The sequence below is a fragment of the Megalops cyprinoides genome, chromosome 11 (genome assembly GCF_013368585.1).
Source record: "Megalops cyprinoides isolate fMegCyp1 chromosome 11, fMegCyp1.pri, whole genome shotgun sequence".
Lineage (NCBI taxonomy): Eukaryota > Metazoa > Chordata > Actinopteri > Elopiformes > Megalopidae > Megalops > Megalops cyprinoides.
Genome location: NC_050593.1, coordinates 21,409,694 through 21,429,171, shown reverse-complemented (window position 1 = coordinate 21,429,171; position 19,478 = coordinate 21,409,694). Strand labels below are relative to the sequence as shown.

Below are 19,478 nucleotides of genomic sequence, written 5' to 3'. Positions count from 1 at the left end.
TCACAATGAATATTTTTTGTTGAGACTGGGTCATGGAGGTGTAGATTCAGTTCTGTGGTCATTCTTGAGGCCATTGTTTTGTGGCTATTAGCAATCCTGTTATGTCCGTCTATCAATGAAAAGCTTCAACTTGCGATCACCGTTCTTCCTTCGTGTACACACACACACACACACACACACTTATGTATTTGTAATTACACAGTTCAACTGTAATGTAAAGTTTCAGTGTATCCTGTATGAATAAAGACCATTATGTTCGTTCATTGCATACACTATATAGAGAAATTATATTCTGCAATATCAATCCTGCGTGTTGTCTTATGGTATTTCACTTTTGGCAGCTGCTGAGATGGAATGATTCAGAGCTTATTAGCTGTTGTGATTATGCACTCTGTAAGCCACATTAGATAAGCCTTTGGTGGAAATCCAGGTGGATGGGGCCATTCCTTGAATTTCAACATGTGCCGTGTAATAAAAAAACAGAAAGTTAGATAGTCAAAAGAAAATGAAATTCAAATTTGGATCAAGGAGGAATCAACCGGAACGTCTTCAGTGGAATCCTTTGTAATAAGGGCAAAGTCATTTAGAGCTACATCGATAATGTGACGACTCTGAGTATCTGCTCCTAAGACCTCATTACAGAGGTGTTTCAGAAGTAATCCTCTTTAAACTGATAAATGGAACCTTAGGTGTTTTATTTTTACATATCAAATGGATGGAATCACCTTTGAAATTGTGTTCATAGTGTCTACCTTTCTGAGGACTGGGCCTCCAGAATTTCCCTCTAGAAAGACGTCACTTACATCCATATGAGATTAGCATTTGTTTTTATTTGCAGATGTTTCATCAGAGCGAACGGGGGCCTCTCTGTCATTTGCAGCGGAGCGGTGACAGAAATATCTGCTCCTCTCTGGTGTGACAATCACAGGGTCGTTAGCTGGGATTTCCACCCATTTTCTGTCACACAGAGTGAGGCTGGTGTCAGTTATTTGCCACGTCGCCCACGCTGTGAGATGTGCTCAGTTCGTTTGGAGGCAAAAATTTCGGCGGGACTCTCCTTTGACAGTGTGATGAGTGGAACCCAGAGCCCCCACGGTGCCTGTGCTGTGATTGCAAGCCTCACCGCAGCTTGAGAGTAAAGCAAGAAAAAGGCTCGTCCAGGGTCAGACCATATGGCTTTATTCTAATGCCATCTCCTCCGATCTCTTGGAGACATATAGTACATACTGTAAGTCATTATGCTGCTGACATTCTCGACAAATATGAAAACACTTTCAGGCTGTCAGTGTCAAGGGCTTTTTTATGTAAAGGAAAGGTATTTTTGGTGAACATGTCAACTGCCTATGGCTATGTGTTTTTGTTGTTGTTTGTTTTAGGAAAGGATGGTGATATTCATTGATGTATGCATTTTTCTCTGTTGGATAATTAAAGTAATCAAGTTGCATATTTATAGAATTCATGATTTCACATCTGTGCTTTTTTTTTTTGTGTTGAATGTGTGTCTCTACACATGTGTGTGTTTATCCTTATGGTTATTGTATTGACCATAAAAAACTGAATTCTTATATTGATATGACATTACTCTTAGTACATAATAAAAATGTTACACTGACATGATCAAGTAAAATGGGAACAAATAGTACAAGGAACATTTCAAAATAAAAGACAACCAAGTTACATAGACTCTATTATGTTGTTAAAATATCATTTTGGTATCGTATAGCATCAGTACCACCAGAATTGATTTTTTAAACTGTTAATGAACACCTTTAGGGAAGGAAATCTAATTAAAAATCATATACAGGTCAAGCGGACCTAATGAGTTTCCATTAGTTCAGTTTGGCTTTTAATGGTGGTTTATTGCATTTAACAGTGGTTTACTGGAAAATCCATCCAGCATGCCTAGCAATTGACAGGTAATTTTAATAGCATGTTAATCTCTCCTCTACCCTGATTATACCATTTACATAAGGGTTTTGCTTTTTCTCCTCAAAAGTACTCTATTTCTCTACTTTTCAAGAGGATTCAAGAGGTATCAGGGCTTTATAGGTTGTCTGTATCACAAACACAAAATCATACATCCTAACTTCCTATGTCACTACCGAAGCCAGACCCCACTAGACATGCTTGGCCTTGAAAAAGACATCTTGCACCACAGCAACAATTTCTTTTCAGTACAGTACACAGATATTTTGACATGTGCATCAATGACAGTATGGTGCTGCTCATTAACCAGTGAACTCTGCAGAGAATCACAGAGCCCACTCCAGGCAATGTGTCATTTTCCAGGTTGATTTGCACCCCCGTAGGATGGATTACAGACTCGGAAAAAGCGTGTGAATTTGAGTCCGGCACAGCGCACTTTCCACTGATGTATCGCAGCATGTAGAGCAGCATCCAGACCCAGGGGTCGGTACGCGAGCTGTGCTTCTACTCTTGTTTTCGTTTTTCAATCAACAGCAGAAGCATGATGGAATGGTCATGCTATCCTGAAGAAGTGTTTCAACAGAATATGCTATATAGATTTCTGAATTGTTTGAAGTCTTGTCCAGGATTGGTTAATACTGGATAGTATTTGTAGTAGAATGTCATGTTCTAACGTTGAAGGACTGCCTGTGAGGTATGGCCAGTATTTGGTCTGATGACAGAAAATGAGCAAATGACACAATGGTAAGCTTCAACACATTTATTTGTTTGTTTATTTATTTATTTATTTATTTGTATCAGCAGCATTGAGAAGGAAAATGTCTTTGAATCATTTTCCCAATCTGCATTGCACAAGTCTGGGGAACAGGTGTACTTTGCTCATTATAATATTGAACCATACTATACAAAGCGTCCAAGATAACTGTTCTGTAACTCCTTTCAATCCAGTCAAAAAGGCTGAGTCTGTTTAAAGTTTCAGAGATAATGCCTCAAACGTCTGAATAACCAAAAAAGAATTTGAAAGTAGAAATAATTTAGGCAGAAGCTATTCATTTTTTGTGTTCAAATTTCCAAAGTGATTTACCCAGTGTGTGCAGTGTAATCTCCAAGATGGAGTTGGCGGTAGTGGATTTCTGCTGCAGGGGGAAACCAGCTTGCTCCAGCTTTGTCCTGCTGAACAAATATTTTATTTGTGTTTGAGAATCGGAGGCTAACCAGGTGTAGAGCTGTACCACACTCGCCTGTGGCAAGCTGATTTCAATCAGGTGACTGCTGCCTTTCTTTTCGTATTGTTTACAGTGCCCAAGCCTCAGCCAGTGTGTCTCCCCATAGTGCCCACACCCCCCGCCCCCCCCCCCCCCCCCCCGCCCCCCCCACCAGCTATGTTTATTGAACAGAAACCAAAAGCCAGAATAAACCACCCAGCAGCACAGAGGACATGTCCCCACACACACTGTATGCATTTATTCAGGAGGCAGGATCATAGGTGGTTTCGAGGGCCGAATGATAGCATAAAGCTATCCAAGGTTGTTTGCTGCACAGAATTTCAATTTTTACATGCAGATAAAAAAAAAATCCCAGGAAGCATAGTGATTAAATTCAGAAAAATACCCACCCTTATCACAATGTCATAAACTGATGTCCTAATTGAATGAGGTATTAAGAAAGTGTTTATTCTGTGATGGGCTGGATAAATCTCATATATAACTCTCAGTAGTTAGCATAAATGCTATGGCAGCTTTCACTCATAGGCTTGAAGAAATTAATGTGTAAAATATTAAATAGTCTTGCAACTATGTGGTTACTGTGACTGGGAAATATTTGTGTATTGGTGAATGCCATTTCACTGTTCAGTATACCCATTACCTCTCAATTATTCAATAAATGGTCTACTTTCCACTTCAGTTTGTTTTGGCATATAGAAGTTAACCATGCATTTAGAAAGTGCAGTACTCATAATGCATGTACTGTATTTATATGTTATACACATTTCTACTTTAACATTTTACATGCATAATTGCACATGGTATATTCTTTGTACATTTGCATGTTCTGTATTTCATGGCAATATTTTACCAACATCTCAATGAGTCTTTATTGGGATCACAGATAATTCTATTGGTGTCTTTCTTTAGTTTGTTTTTGCTAGCCACATTAACCTACATTTAGACAGTGGCCATGCTAAAAAAAAAGGCATTTACAGTCAGCTGTGGGTATGGTGTGGTTACAGTATGTTTGGCAGAAGTAGGCATGTTTTCCATGCGTATGAAGGAAGAAGTTTCCTGGTGCAGCGCCAAGTCATTGACTATCCTTAACATGTCCAGCCAGATAGAGACTGATAGCAGAACACTTAAAGAGTGTTTTTTTCTCCTCATTCCTTGCAAAAACACATGGATTAGAGGATGGAACAAATTTTTGCGTGCAATATCTTTAGGTCAGGACTGTGATATTTGTTACAGGTCAGTGTTAACAATGAAAAGATTATTTCAGTATTCTATTATTGTTTTTGGCTCAGTCAGTTTCAAATTTCTCACATACTGCTCACACCCGCTGCTTGTCAAAGCCAATCAGTTGAGAGTGGGAGGTGTCAAATTGATTTAAAAACATGGCAGGCAGTCTGCAGGTAAAAGGCAAAGGCATGTTTTTGAGGGATGTCTGATCACAGGTAATTATTGTATTGTTTTATGATTCCACTATTACTATGTGCAGTTGATATTGCAATTGTTTCCTTAGATCCAAAGAAAACAGAGTCTCTCTCTGGAGTTAAGAAAGGGTGAGGTACTGAAAAAAAGCTTTGATAAGTTATGTCTTGTTCTTAGGCTTTGTTAGGGGTGGATTTATATAGCGTTTTGTTTGCTCATTGTGCCCGCTGACTAAGGCAGGGCTAAATTACTCCGCTCTCCTTTAAACACCGTTTGTGGACCTGGAGCAGCCGGGCCGCCACTCACCGGAGCCCGTTGGGAAAATCCCTCCCTGTTATTTCAGTGTGTCCGTGTGGCACGCCGGCGCTGAGAGCAGATAACAGAGCGGCGGTAGAGCAGGACGCGGCGGGCCTGCGGTGTCTTATTGGCAGTTTGGCTACGAGTTTTCCCTCACAGTGTGGGGGAAGCACAGAGTGCGTGAGGCTCACCAGGCACTGCAGAGGCTGTGGATGCAACGGGACCTTGGTTCCACTTAGATTCCTATAATATTCTCCATAGTATATACTTAACCCCATGAAAACACTGTGTGGTAGAGCTTAAATTTGCCCCTTTTTGTGACTATGCTCCTCAGGGTTATCTACACCTATTTATATGTATGTCATAGCACGGAGGAAGTGGCTCCTCTGTGTGGCTGTTCTGGGGCTAAATCTCTTCAGCATATTCCTTGTTGTCCTAAATTCTTAATTTGTTGTCACCCTGGAATATTATTTCTGAATAATATATTCTGACAATGCTGCCCTTAGTGTCACCACATAGTACGAATGTGGGCTACTACAGCAGGGCTCACAGTGGAAAAAAGATGCTTGGTCTGCCTTGGCAGCTGCTGCATGCCGGATCAATGCAATCCTAGATATTACTGTGCAGATCCACAGTGTCAAGCGTAGGACGTGGCACGCCTGGCTGTCAGCACCGCCAGCTCTCACCGCTCTCTCGCATTCCCTCTGGGCCTGCATTCATTTGATTGTGTCCTCCAAATTACCTTTGAATAAACGTTTGTATTTTACTCTATTGAATGTAATAATTTAATGAGAGAATCAAACTGAAAGTGTTTCTCTGGACGTGCCAAGTCAATTGCTGTATTAAGGCTGGATAAGAAATGCATTTTTAATTAAGGGCTTTCGGTGTTTTATTTTTCATGTATATTTACATTTTCATGTACATAGGATTACAAATCAGTATCTTTTTGTCACAAGTAATAAAACACTTATCCAATCATATGCTTGCATCCTTCATATCATCAGCTGTAATAATTATGTTAATATATTAACATTAATTCATGGCCATGTAATTGTTTTTTTAAATTCTTCCATCATATGGAACTGATCATAATACAAAGCGTTATTGCAAAAGCACAGAAAAGAGGCATTCGTGTCACTGCCGTTGGTCCCTCACACTCCGTTGAAGTTTTTCTTTAAAATCACTGCTTGCTGTTCTCACATCAAGCAAGACTACAACCCCGAGAACAACTGTTTTACGGTCTAATCTGACTCAATCCATCTAAGTCTGTGATTCCATCAGCAGATCATCTCAGACCACGAGACAAGACTGACTAGACTGACTAGACCGACAAGGAAAAAAAAACTCTCCCCTTGCTCCCATCCCCCCTCACTTCCATCTCCTTTTTTCTCTATCTCTCCTTTTCTGTCTTTCTGTCTCGGTATCTGTAAATCCATTAGAACACTCCCTTTACTATCTGCAATTATATACCTAATGGGATATTAATTACTCAGGCAGTGGTTGTTATTACCCAATGGCTGCTTTAGTGTGCCCTAGGTGAATATTTACTTAACAGAAATTCAATCAGTACTGGTAATGCGATTTATACACATTTAATCTCCCCAGCTAAATATTTGCTCGCTCTTTCCTATGAATATTAACTTGGAGGCCACAGTTGATATTGAATTCTGGTATTGCAAAAAACTGGTAACAGTTTCATTCTCAATCTTTAAACTTTAAAATATTCCCTTTTTGTAAAGAAGCAATGCCAAATACGTCCACATGGCCTGTTGTAAGAGAATCATTACATATTCCAGCCAAATACTGCACAACTGAGATCTAATCATAGTGATTAAAATACTGAGCACATTCGAGGAGTAAGCTTAACAGTTTAATAGCAGGTACCCACATTTTCTGTCATTTCCTATGAAATGAAAAGATTTTGACCTATGAGGATATCCATTTTGAAGACCCTGTCAGATGTTTAATCTCTGAGGCCAGTAGTTGTGTAAATAATGAACCTTTGGTAGTAATATCCACCGTCTTCATTTTTAAACTTTATAATAACACTTTTTTCAGTGACATAAAGAAGCCAATAGTGATCTTCATTGGTATGTCAATATACGGATCTGCTGCTGAATGGAGTCATTAATTTATTGTGAAGTTTGTATGATGAGCAGCTGAATGAAATTCATTTGAGAAGGTGTTTCATCCCATTTTTCAAACATAAACAGAATCTGAGGTAAATTGAGTTTGACAGCATGTGCAGGTATCTCATGTCCTAATACACTTCTGGATTGTGCTGCCTGAGCATTGTGGGATTTCTCCTGACTATGCTGTTTTGGAGTGAAGAACGGTGGCAGTGGGCCTTGTTATTGGGATGCTGTGGACCTTTGCAGGCCCCTGACCTTGTCACATCATTCCCCTTGTTACCGGTAATATTATTTTGTGATAATGAGCCCTGCTCGGACGTTGGCAGGGTTGGGGGGGGGGGGGGGGTTGGGGGGATTGTGGAGGGCACCCTGATGTCCTGACCCCAGGGCTGACCTGTGCTGTGCCTTGCAGGTCCCTCACTGGTAGGCATGGTCAGAAAGGACTGGGCCTCTCAGAACAGCATCGCCCTCTCCTGGCAGGAGCCAGAACAGCCAACTCTGCCTGTGTTAGACTATGAGATCAAGTACTATGAGAAGGTATGGCTTCTCCACACTCAGCATAAGAGTGATAGCTTACAAGAATACATTATGCAAGCTGTACAGTATCAGTAATTAAATGGTTGGATGGGATTAAACATCCTTTCCAGGTCTTATATTCTCGGAAATCATTAAGTATTATATTTATGCTATTACATAGCATACGTGTCATGTATTACCCATCAGATTCATGTAGTGTGAAAACCAAAGAGTACTTAACTTGTTGTGCTTGAGTTATTGTGTTTAGACTGAAGAGACCAGTGTATGAGCGTATTGTGCTTTGGTCTGCCCCACAGGAACATGAGCAGCTCAGCTACTCTTCCACCCGCACCAAGGCCCCCAGCGTCATCATCACAGGCCTCAAGCCCTCCACCCGCTACATCTTCCACGTCCGTGCCCGCACCTCCGCCGGCTACAGCAGCTACAGCCCCAAGTTCGAGTATGAGACGGGAGACGAGAGTAAGGCCCGCTGCCCGGATTCCCTCTGTTTGAGCTGAACAGCGAGGAGACAGAACGAGCAAACGCACACTACTTTCGTTTGTTCAGCACACACATGAACAGTTAGCACTTCCCGTCTGCGCGTCATAGAACACACACTGTACTCTGTGGCAGAGCGTTCAGGTTCTTACACTGAGGGAGATTACAGCCTCTCTTAAATGGGTTTTAGTGTTCACATCCATGGCAAAGGAAGCCTCCAAAGACCACAGACCGAAGGCCTCAGGCAAGCTGTGAGTGGACTGATCAGTGGGAAAACATTCAGACAAACAAAAGGAGATTACAGCACCTTGAGCTCAGCTCTTTGGATATCATGAGAAGTATTTTTCTTTTTCTTCAGTTTATTGACAACAAAGCCCGTTGTAGGAGTCAAAAGTTACCCATTGCAAGATCCTCCAAAGAACTCTACTCATGTCTGCAGCGAACTCTCTTCTCAGTAGCCGATAAGCATGCTTTATCCAAGAGGTTCCTCCGCTTTGCCCAGGCTTTGTTAAGTGCTTTCAAGTGGATAGAGAGCATTGCTTCTTCCTGTGCTCTCATGACGCACAAAGGAATCCATCTCCAGGCATACACTGCCCTCATTAGCACAACACAATCAGTCAGCGGAATCATTAATTACAGCTTCAAAGAATGTGCCGACTCCAGAATGGGTCAAAGTTCCTGTGAAGTAATCTGGTATAAAGATCTAGAGCTGCCTCTCTTCATCAGAGGGACAGAGCACGCTAATTACCTCAGTTCATCTAGAGAGTCCAGGCGTGCCACATCTCCGTATTGTGAATACATACAAATCTGTTTCTGATTCAGCCAGCAGTTTTATATTTCACATTGATATTCATTGTCTATGAATAAAGAAAGACTGATAGCTAATGGCAATCGCATTTCAATTATGAGCAATTTAGCAAGCACCAGAAATTATTGACAAAATGGGAAATCATGAATGTCAGATTGGTCCAATTTAGTGGGACAATTGTGGGTAAATTGCAATTACACAAAAGGAAAAAATTAGATTGGTTGAATGAATTTTTGTCCAAAGCAAAGATATCCAATTTTTAAAAGACTGATTATCTGAAGGAAATTGAGTATTTTATATTCAGCAAAATAAAACCGGGCTTTGCCAAATTATGTACTGTTAAATTGTCTAATGAATATTTCTAATGAATCTGGGTATTTGGCTTTTTCAGGAACTCAGAGTTCAAAACTGTTTGTTAATTTGAGTTCAGCACCAACATCTGAAATACTCAGTAACATCACTGATTATGTGTTTGTATGTTCAGATTATACATGCATGTTTTGACCAGGTAAGTGGTCACTAGTTATCTATTAATAATGGTGTTATGTTCTGGTGGGGTTGCATTGTATTGTTGTGTTGTTGTACTTCAGGTTGCGATGCAGGGAGAGGTTGTGTGACAGTGGTGCAGCTTCGTGACTGTGGCATGCTCTCTGCTCTCCCTGTTCCCTCAGCCTCAGACATGGCCGCAGATCAGGGACAGGTGCTGGTCATTGTCACAGCGGCAGTGGGTGGCTTCACTTTGCTGGTGATCCTGACCCTCTTCTTCCTCATCACTGGACGGTAAGAGCCCCACCCTCCGATCAGCAGTAACTAGTCAGTTGTGAGAAGGCCTCACAATTGAAGCTAATCCGTTCATCCTTATGATGCACGCCCTGCATGTCCCTCTAGTAGTCTCTAATGCAGCTCATTCTCAGACAAAACCAATGGACAGTCTGTGACAGAGATAGCTATTAAGTCCCAGATTTATAGCCTTGGGAAAATTTGTGTTTGACAGGTTGCCTACTGTTCAAATGTGAAAGTCATTTCAGATGCTGGATGGCTCTAATCGCTGGAGCTTATTCTGTGACACGAAGCACCTGGACAATTAAAGTGCAGCTCAAGGCTTGGACACAGTTCTATCGCAGCGCCATATTCCCAATCCATTTCTTTAATGCACAACAGTAGTGGGTATCGTTCAGTGCGACTCAGCTGTGGATTCAACCTAAAACCTTCTGTTGTCAAGGCAGACATTTTAATAAAACTTTGAGCAGACTTTATGGCTTCAATTTTGAGTCCCATCTGCAAGAAACAATAATGAAAAAAGTGCCATCAATATTTGTTAACACACATATTTCCAGTGTAAATTATAAAATTAATGAGGTTTTCCAAGCAAGCATAAACTTGCAAATGCAACGTTCTCCAGAGAAAATATCTTTTTTATTTATTTTCCTTATTTTATTTTATCTGGCTGCATCACCTTAATTAAAAATTGATTCAGCAGGAATCTGAAGATCAGTTTTCAGATTGTGGCAGCACTGGAATGTGATTTCATTAATATTGTTACTGTCAGTTAATAATATGTAGTTAAAGGAAGGGATCATGTCTGTGTGAAATATGTGATGATGATGATGATGATGATGATGAAGATACATGTGTTAGTGGTGTCATCTGCTGAAGGGACCCATGTCTCTCTCTGTATGAGTGCAGTCCTACTGGGAAGGGAGGGTCTAGGTGTATCACAGAGTGCATTTGTTCCTGACAATGCCTGTCACCTCAAGCTTGGGCTACATAACTACTATTATTATGCACACCTTAAGAGCTAATTCAATTTCAGACATTCGTTTGTAGACGACCAGAAGCTCTGGGGCTCTTAACGGGCCAATGGGCACACAGCAGTCGTTTGCTTATCCGACTGACTGAGTCAGTTTTCCATTCAGTTAAACAGGATGAGTGCTGAATCATTGCGGCCACATGGTTTGATTTCATCAGTTGCTTATGTGTGAATCTTTAATGGTATTTGGGCTGGCAGAAAGCTCGGCAGTGCATGCTCATTGCTGAGAAGGAGCGGCTTGGAGGCTCAGTTGTTTGATCATGTCAGAATAAACAGAGAAAGGGTGTTTCACCAGGTATCCACAGAGATCATTTTCACACACAAGTCAAGTCTGCCTAGACACATTTTGTGTTATTATACTGTACATATGTGTGCTCAGAGGCATTAAAAACAACAAATTCTTCCTCAGATCTTTCCAACACAAGAACAAAATACTTTAGTTTTATTAGACAGAAACAATGGACTCCACATAATGATGAAGGACTAGCTGCACAGGTAGTGGAGATTTGAGCCTATTTCTGCTTGATAAAAAACCTACAAGTATCTCAGATATAAAAAGAAATACAAGTCCTTTCACATTTATTTGGTCAGAAGTTGGCTGCATATTTAGTGTGAGTGGAGTCTGATAAAAAAAAATGTCTCAGAAAAGCTTAAGCTATATAACTTGGTGGCCTATTGGGAAAGTGTGATTCTGTTCAACAAAAAGAGCTCTAAGAAAGAAGTGGCTTTTTACATTGTTGTGGCCTTTACAATAGCACAGTTGTTACTGCTGTAGAGTGCCTGCTTCACTGCTGGAATATGAGTCTGCGCCATTGCATTTTATAAGACAGTTTTAGAGCCACTCCCTTGTTCCTTATTTCCGGTCAGTTTTTACTGCTTGTAATAGAATAGGTAAAAGTATAAAGCTTGTATGAAAGTCTTGTAGGAGTGTTAGAAGTAGTTGGTTATACCTTTGTGAAGATGCAGGTCTCATTGTCAGTAAATTGGGCTTGATTTCAATCCATTTGACTAATGCCATGTTTAAAGAGACTTGTGAAGGTGTGAATGACTTAAATGATACCAAGAAACATCAAATCCACCTTAATCCCTTTAATCGTAAGTCATTGTTTGTAATTGAGAACAGATTGATTATTCTATTGGTTAAGTGATCAACACCCAATATACATTAAAGTAGCCACAGTATGAAACCCGGTGTGTAGAATATTGCGACATTGTTCCATGAGTTTCAGAGTAGAGATGAGACATAGGTTTGTGAGATATATATATATATATATATATATATATATATATATATATATATATATGTGTGTGTATTTATTTTGTATGTTGCTGGCTGTTTGAATGTCAGTCATGTGAAAGCTGCTTTTATCCTATATTTTATTTTATCCTAGATTTTGAATGCTTTTAAAGACTTTCTTTTAAATGTGAGGCCAGCTTCTTCATGACCCTACTTAAAACTGACATTTCCCAGGCAATCTGTACAATGTAGAATGCATTGTGCATTCTTCCAGAATTTTTAAAATAATGGCACATTTTGTGTTGTAGAGATTCTTTTCCACAGTGTTTCACTGTTCTTGCTATTGTCTTGCCAAAGCATAGCAGGCTTTATCAAGCTTTGACTGCACCTCTTTGTGGCGGGTCTCCTTTCAAGTGCATCACATGAAAGGCAGAGTTGTCTCATCTCAGTCACACTGCGAATCTTGGGCAGCCAATGATTTAATGAATGGTGTGACCCCATCAGTGGAGGTCGAGAGGGCCACAGTCCTTGTTCTCTCACTTCAGCAAGTGGACAGCAGCGACATGTATCCCCTCAATCCATCAGCACTAAGGTCACCCGCACCTTGACAATTCTGTGATATGGCACCTCAGATCAGGATAGACCTGAAGGAAATACTCCTTGCACAAACACCCAATATTCATTATGGTCAGTCAAATTTTAATTAGATGTTTTTTTTTTCATTCTGTTTAAAGCAGACAGCTTGAATTAAATTTCTTTCATCTCTGTTGTTACTCTCCGACTATCACACATCTTTCGGAATCAGCCTAATGTGTCTGTTATGAGATGTATCTGTCTGTTGTGGAGCTTTCCTTCAGCACCAGGATTTTGCGCAGAGCGCTCTCCTGGAATGCTGGAATCACTTCACCTGTGCCACTATTAATGAAGTCTGCCCAGATGCCCTCACAGTACAGGCAGCACAGTTGTATTCATTGCGATTTGACAGAGCCTGAGCTCACCGCTGTCCACAGAATTTCTCTTTTGCCCCTCAGGCTGGATCCTTGCAGGACTGAAAGGCACAAAAAAAATCATTGTGAAGCACTCTTGTCAATGTGATGATATCTCTGTCTTAGCCATATAAATGCCTGGAGGTACATTTTTACCTGTTATATTTATTTATTTATTTATTTTCTGTGTGTGTGTGTGTGGGGGGGGGGAACTTGTAATGGTATGTCGCATGTTGGCAGTGTGTGGGATGTGATCCCAGTTCAGCCCCCTGTTAATTGCTCCTGACCAGGACAGCCTGGTCCACCACATGCACATCTGCTGTCCATCACCACAGCAATGGCAGCAGGAAAGGCATTCATTCCATGGACACACAGAGTGCAGTGGGAAGGACTGACAGTTGTCTATCCATCTTCCTATTCAAATGTGCTTTTTGATTGATCTGATCACCAGTCTGTGGACATGGGTTATTATAATTCCCTCTTTTTCATTCACCTTCAGCTTGAAGGCCCATTTTTCTTCCGTCTGTTTGTTTTCTTACCATTTATCTCACTCAAACAAGCAGAACCTGCAGCGCATTGGCCATTCACATCCTTGTGAGATCCCCACCTGCTAAGGTGTTCATCAAAGGCATATTTTACAACTGCACGCATATTGAAATAAGCAGCATTCTCACTTGATCGGTTATAACACAAGTGGGACAAATTCACAAACATTCTAGCTGAGATTCCACCTTTGTTTCACACTGTTCCTAATCACAAGGGAGTGAAATGGCTTTCTCATCAACCCAGAAGGTGATAGGGCTGACAATCCCAGTAACTGGAATTGCTCCCTGGCCTTGAACTTTGGAAGCTGAAAGCAAACAGCTGTTCCTAAATCTGTATTGAATGTCCTTTCAAGAGTAGCTGGCTAGCTACGGTCCCTTCCTAAATTAATGAAGAAATGAGCAAAGGGAAATTTGGCATCACTTTGCAGCATGATGTACTGATTCATTACTTAGTTTTTTTCTGTGAATGTGTTATCAACTACCAAGCTCTTTCACTTTTGCTGTTGATCAACATAGCCTTTTTTCTTTTGTCAATCTCTTTTGGCATTTTTTTTCTGCTCATAAACAGGGGTAATTAGAAGTAATTAGTCATATTAACTAGCTATCTACAATTCCAGCTTTGTTGGGGTGCATGAGGTATGAATAATGAAATCTAAAAGATTACTGTATTAAGATGAAGAAAGTAAATATCACAAGCTAAACAAAAGACTCTATGCTTTCTAATTTCTGCCTTTGTTCATTTGCTCTTGCTTTGACAACTTAATAAGTGGCTATTTAGATATCACATTTGACCAGCTCAATCAGGAGATTATGGGAACATGCATTGATGGCATTTTCATGCTTGACATTAGGTAGTGCATCGCTCTATAAGGAAGTGAAAGTAATCATTTGGGGGGTCTTGTCCTGCTTTTCAATAGAACAGTATGAGGCAGTTGAGGCAATCTATTTCAGCTATCCTGAAAGAAGGTGACAGAGCCTGGCAAGCACCATAGGCCAACAGCTTTTTCTTTCTGTGCCTCTCTCTTGTCACCTAATAGGTTGTTCCATGTTCAATTTGTGCGTATGTGTGTGAAGAGGGTAGTAAACATGCCTATGTTCATCCACAACAGACTTTTTCTCTCCCATACACCCAGTCACCTGCATCCACATCGGTCACTAGTCCACTCGGTGTCTGTCATGGAAAATCTGTGCTGTGATTGGGTATAGTGAGCTTCAGAAATTATGTCACTGGAGTTCCGTGGCTCCCAGACAAAAAGACAAATGATTCTTTTTTTCTTGAACAAAAGCACTGCACGTAAAACTGCATTGCCCTTTTAAAATGAAAATGAAAAGACCCAGCATGGTAACTCCTGAAGTAGCAGCCTGTACTTTTCCCCTGTCACGGCATTATTGAACTGCTCTTTTTACGGAGCTTTTCCACTCATGTCAGCCCAGAAATTATCCCGGAGCTGAGTCACATAGAATGTTTGTTAACACCTAGCCAGCAGTGTCTCATTACTACCGTCTCCCCTGTGACCAGACATTTCCTCTCACAGTCTACCCAAGGCCATAGTGTCCTCAAATTCATACTCCATCCAAGGAAATACTCCTGTATGTTAGTCTGATTGTGTTATCAGGTGAACAGCGCCTCTAGTAAGAGAACCTGAGGTGCTTCTGAGGTGTCTTCCTATGGCCTATGTCTCTCAAAGGATCATAACTGAAATCTTAACTGGATCTGAGAAGAAATGAGAAAAAAAATGATACATTCCCTGTCACACATAAAACTCAGGGCTGTTATATCCTCTCTGAAACTTTTAATTTAAATTTATGCAAATCATTGGTTTATGGAATGTGTGGAGAGTGGGCTATGAATACCTCACCCCATCTGGCTGAATGTAAATATGCTTGAAAGCGTAATGACAGAAATGACCGCTTGTGAAAACAGAAGTGCAAATGAAGATGTGTTGATCTGTGCCAAGTGCTAGAGGCAAGAAGCTTTTTCCCAAAGCAAACTTTGCAAACAAAGCTGGTGAACTGGACTTGTAATTACAAGGTTGTGAAATAGATTTTCGCATGAGACACGTCTGTACTTATAAGCAGAGCATATAACCTGAATTTCTGCAAGAGACATACAGCTTCATAAATGGATGTTATGTCAAATGTACACCATGTTAAGTCACCCTGGATATATGCTATGCAAATAAAGGTAATATATGAATATACTGTGATTCCTTTGGGACAGGGATTTAAGGGCCCTGTCTAGAAACTACTGGGCATCAACCCAATTTTTATCTTTTTTTTTAAAGCTGAAGTTCCTTCTGGTAAATATTCTCCATTCTCCATTCAGTTACACATAAGGTTTGGGTATAATTTTCATTTCCATTCACAAAAAGCATGGATTTTCCTGTCATGTTTGTGTATTAAGTCTGTTGATACTTGGATGAAGTTTTGACACTGTGACTTCAGGGGCAAAACTGCCGTCATGTCATCGCATTATAAAAAATCCGCTTGGTTATAAAGTCCCTGAACTGTGAGTGTCTGGCCATATCAGCTGCAGCCATCGCTATTGAAAGCGTCTGCCGGGTTTAACGTTGCAAAGTTGGGTCTTGTTCACAGTAACCCAAAATTAATCCGTTTCGGAGCGTGGAACTCATGTGCTGCAGGCAAGGACCAGATTTTATGAAAAGTGTAATAAAGGCAGAGACCAGGTGTCAGCAGACTACAGGAGCGGTTCCACACCACTTTGCAGGAGGGCTCTGCTAGCAGGACATAAGGGCACTGTAAATATTCTGTGTGCAGAAGGCACACTGGTGGGGGGGAGAAGGCGCAGTCATTACTCTCCTTCTGTTTTCTCTTTATGCGCCCTGGGTCACAGCATTATCATCATATCTCCCCTGTCTGCTGGGCTGGGCTGTACCCCTGTGAAGGTTGTCTTGTCCCTCTGTTATTCCAGGGGTGTTTGCTGAGTCTGACAGCGGAGGGGGATCACACACATGTGATATGTAGGTAGATAAGATGAGCCTTGTGCACATATTTAGAGTACATTCCAGAGATGTCTGGTGTTTAGTAGGACAGTGTTGAGAAGATGCTATAGCCCAGGGCAGACATTACGGGTAGTCCTTAGATCAGTGTGAAGAAGTAAACAACAAAGAAAAATCTGTTGTGGATTTTTGCCACCTTTGTGATCACTGACCTTCTGTTCCACAGCTGTGAGTTCTGGTGACAACGTGAATCTGAGCGACGCAGTCTTGTGGAATCGCTATTTGCTTCTGTGGTTTGATTCCCCATTTCAGGGTGATGAAAAGTGCATTTTCGATCTCTCATCATCCTTGCTCTCTCTCAGTCTCTCTCTCTCTCTCTCTCTTTTGTGCTGGCGTCTCACATCTCAAAGGTGTCAGTGGTACATCAAAGCCAAGATGAAGTCTGATGAGAAGAGGAGGGCACACTACCAGAATGGACACAGTAAGTAAAAATGTTCTCAGCTGCTGTTCAGGGGGATCTTGCAGTATGGTATCATTATTCAACCCCGCCATTATCTTTATATATTCTTCCAACTTGAAACTTCTCATTTAAAAAGTCAATTCATATTAAAAAATGAAACCTTTAAACAGGTGATGTATTGTACAATTCAAGTTAACAGAGTTAATGTTTTCAGTCAAACCTTAGTGCTAATGTAATGTTTAGGTCATTTGTTATGTATATCCTTGATAGCATGTCATAAATGTTCTCCTTCTCTCTTGAAAACTCCATATATGTCTCACCCTCCCATTTGCATTTCAACATTTATAAATTTCAAGACATTTATAAATGTATGAAATTTCACAGACAAGGTGTTTCTGGAATGAGTTGATAAAGTCTCCAAAGAAGTGTCTTAATGGCATCATAATGTAAATTCCGTACTCTAAACAGCGTACACTGCAGAAGTAGAGTCTAGGCCAGGACACTGTCTGTCGACATGTGCAAAGGACTTTTAGAAATTGGTATACATTTATGTATATATTTGATTTTACACACCCATGTTGAATGTTCATTCACCTTATTTATCAATCATGCACGTGTGTTACAAATGCAAGGATTTAGTATCAACTTTAAAAGATCATGAATTGTCCTACAATTTTGTGTACAAGAATAGGTTTTCAAGCTCTTATTAAACAATGCCCCTAACTAGCCATATTTGGCAGAAACAAAGAAGCTAATCCGCTTAAATATCAAAGGAAACATATCTCTTAAGGCTCTAAGCTCAATCTTCCGGTGGGAAAGATGGAGCAATCAAGGTAAACGGAAAGAAATACTTTCTCTTAGACTGAAAAACAGATAATTGACTGAGGCCATTAAGGAGTAAAAAAAAATCAGCCTAGGAAACTGAATGTCAAACCAATCATCAAAAGGTGCTGTTCTGCAAAATATGACCAATGTGGTTAAGATATCTCTGGGACTGGAACCCTTGAAGATGATGATTAGATGATAATTATAATTATAATGAATTACAGTATGATTAATCACGTTGTTAGAAGGAATAGGCCACATGTGACAAAACGGTTGATTTATATGACCGCAATAACATGAAACAAGGAATAGTTTGTTATTTATTATGCAATTTGTGGAAATTCTGACCGGATTATGGCATGATGGATGACATTAAGGCATTTACAATGTTATATTTCTTGGTTGTGTTTTTTATATTTTGTAATGAATGGGACAAATTATTGATTAAATCTATAAAAACTGAGAACACGGAGAAGAAAAGATTCATCCACAAACTAAATAACTTTTCTTCCTTGACAATTGAGTGGAGGCCTTATTACTCTACTCTTTATTGCATCATGCACCTAACATTATATGACTTGATACTTGTATTTGTAGGGAGGGTTTGTCCAGTATATTATATGAAAAAACTAATAAATTTAAATATCTAGTAAAGAAACGATTTTCACTTCTTATAATTACCTGAACTGGGTTGTTCAAGTTCCCTGCAGTGCTATCTTTAAGCCACAAGTAAATGTTTGTACACATTGAAATCTGAAATGTGAATAGGTATCATTGATAAATGAGGTCCCAGGAATTATAAGGCCAGATCGGACTAATAGTAAGTAATTGTTATCCACTCCTTATTTATGAGCAAGGGAAACCTTTCATAGAGTTCACTGACGTCAATATCTCCCAAATGACTGGTCTTCTTCTTCTTCTTTTTATTCCATCCAATTGTCCTACAGCTCTTAACTTTTGCATGGGAAATTTTAACTTTGAATCCTCATCCTAGAATACGTCCTTAAACATCACAGTGTTTTGTAAATGTCAAATCCAGATGTGTGTATCATACATCATATTTTATATATTCTTGAATGGGTAATGAGCGATCGTTGGGCAAGCCAAAAAACAAAGGAGCCCAGATACTACCTGTGCACTCCATGTGAGTGCTTATATACACTGACCAGCCAAAACATTATGACCACCTGCCTAATATGGTGTTGGTCCTCCGTGTGCCGCCAAAACAGCGCCAGCCCGCCGAGTCATGGACTCTACAAGACCCCTGAAGGTGTCCTGTGGTATTTGGCATGAAAACATTAGCAGCAGATCCTTCAAGGCCTGTAAGTTGTGAGGTGGAGCCACCGTGGATCGGACTTGTCGGTGCAGCACATCCCACAGATGCTCAATCGGATTGTGATTTGGAGAATTTGGAGCCCAGCGCAACACCTTGAACACTTCATCATGTTCCTCAAATCATTCCTGAATAATGTGTGCAGTGTTATCCTGCTGAAAGAGGCCACTGTCATCAGGGAATACCATTGCCATGAAGGGGTGTACCTGGTCTGCAACAATGTTTAGGTAGGTGGCACATGTCAAACTGATGTCCACATGAATGGCCAGACCGAGGGTATCCCAGAACATTGCCCAGAGCATCACACTCCCTCCACCGGCTTGTCGTCTTCCCACAGTGCATCCTGGTGCCATCAGTTCCCTAGGTAAATGACGCACACGTACATGGCCATCCACGTGATCTAAAAGAAAATGGGACTCATCGGACCAGGCAACCTTCTTCCACTGCTCCAAGATCCAGGATGCTCGCATGCCCATTGTAGGCGCTTTGGAGGATGGACAGGG

At 40.6% G+C, this 19,478-nt stretch overlaps 1 protein-coding gene across 1 annotated transcript in view; it reads left to right on the top strand.

Moving 5' to 3' along the window:
* The window catches only part of epha6 (eph receptor A6), a 170,269-nt gene that overhangs the window by 130,193 nt on the left and 20,598 nt on the right, over nt 1-19,478 (top strand). Inside the window, exons 6-9 of the mRNA XM_036539935.1 lie at nt 7,410-7,534; nt 7,831-7,993; nt 9,491-9,599; nt 16,768-16,838. Of these exons, the coding sequence (XP_036395828.1) occupies nt 7,410-7,534; nt 7,831-7,993; nt 9,491-9,599; nt 16,768-16,838 (468 nt within the window). The remainder of the gene's footprint in view (nt 1-7,409; nt 7,535-7,830; nt 7,994-9,490; nt 9,600-16,767; nt 16,839-19,478) is intronic.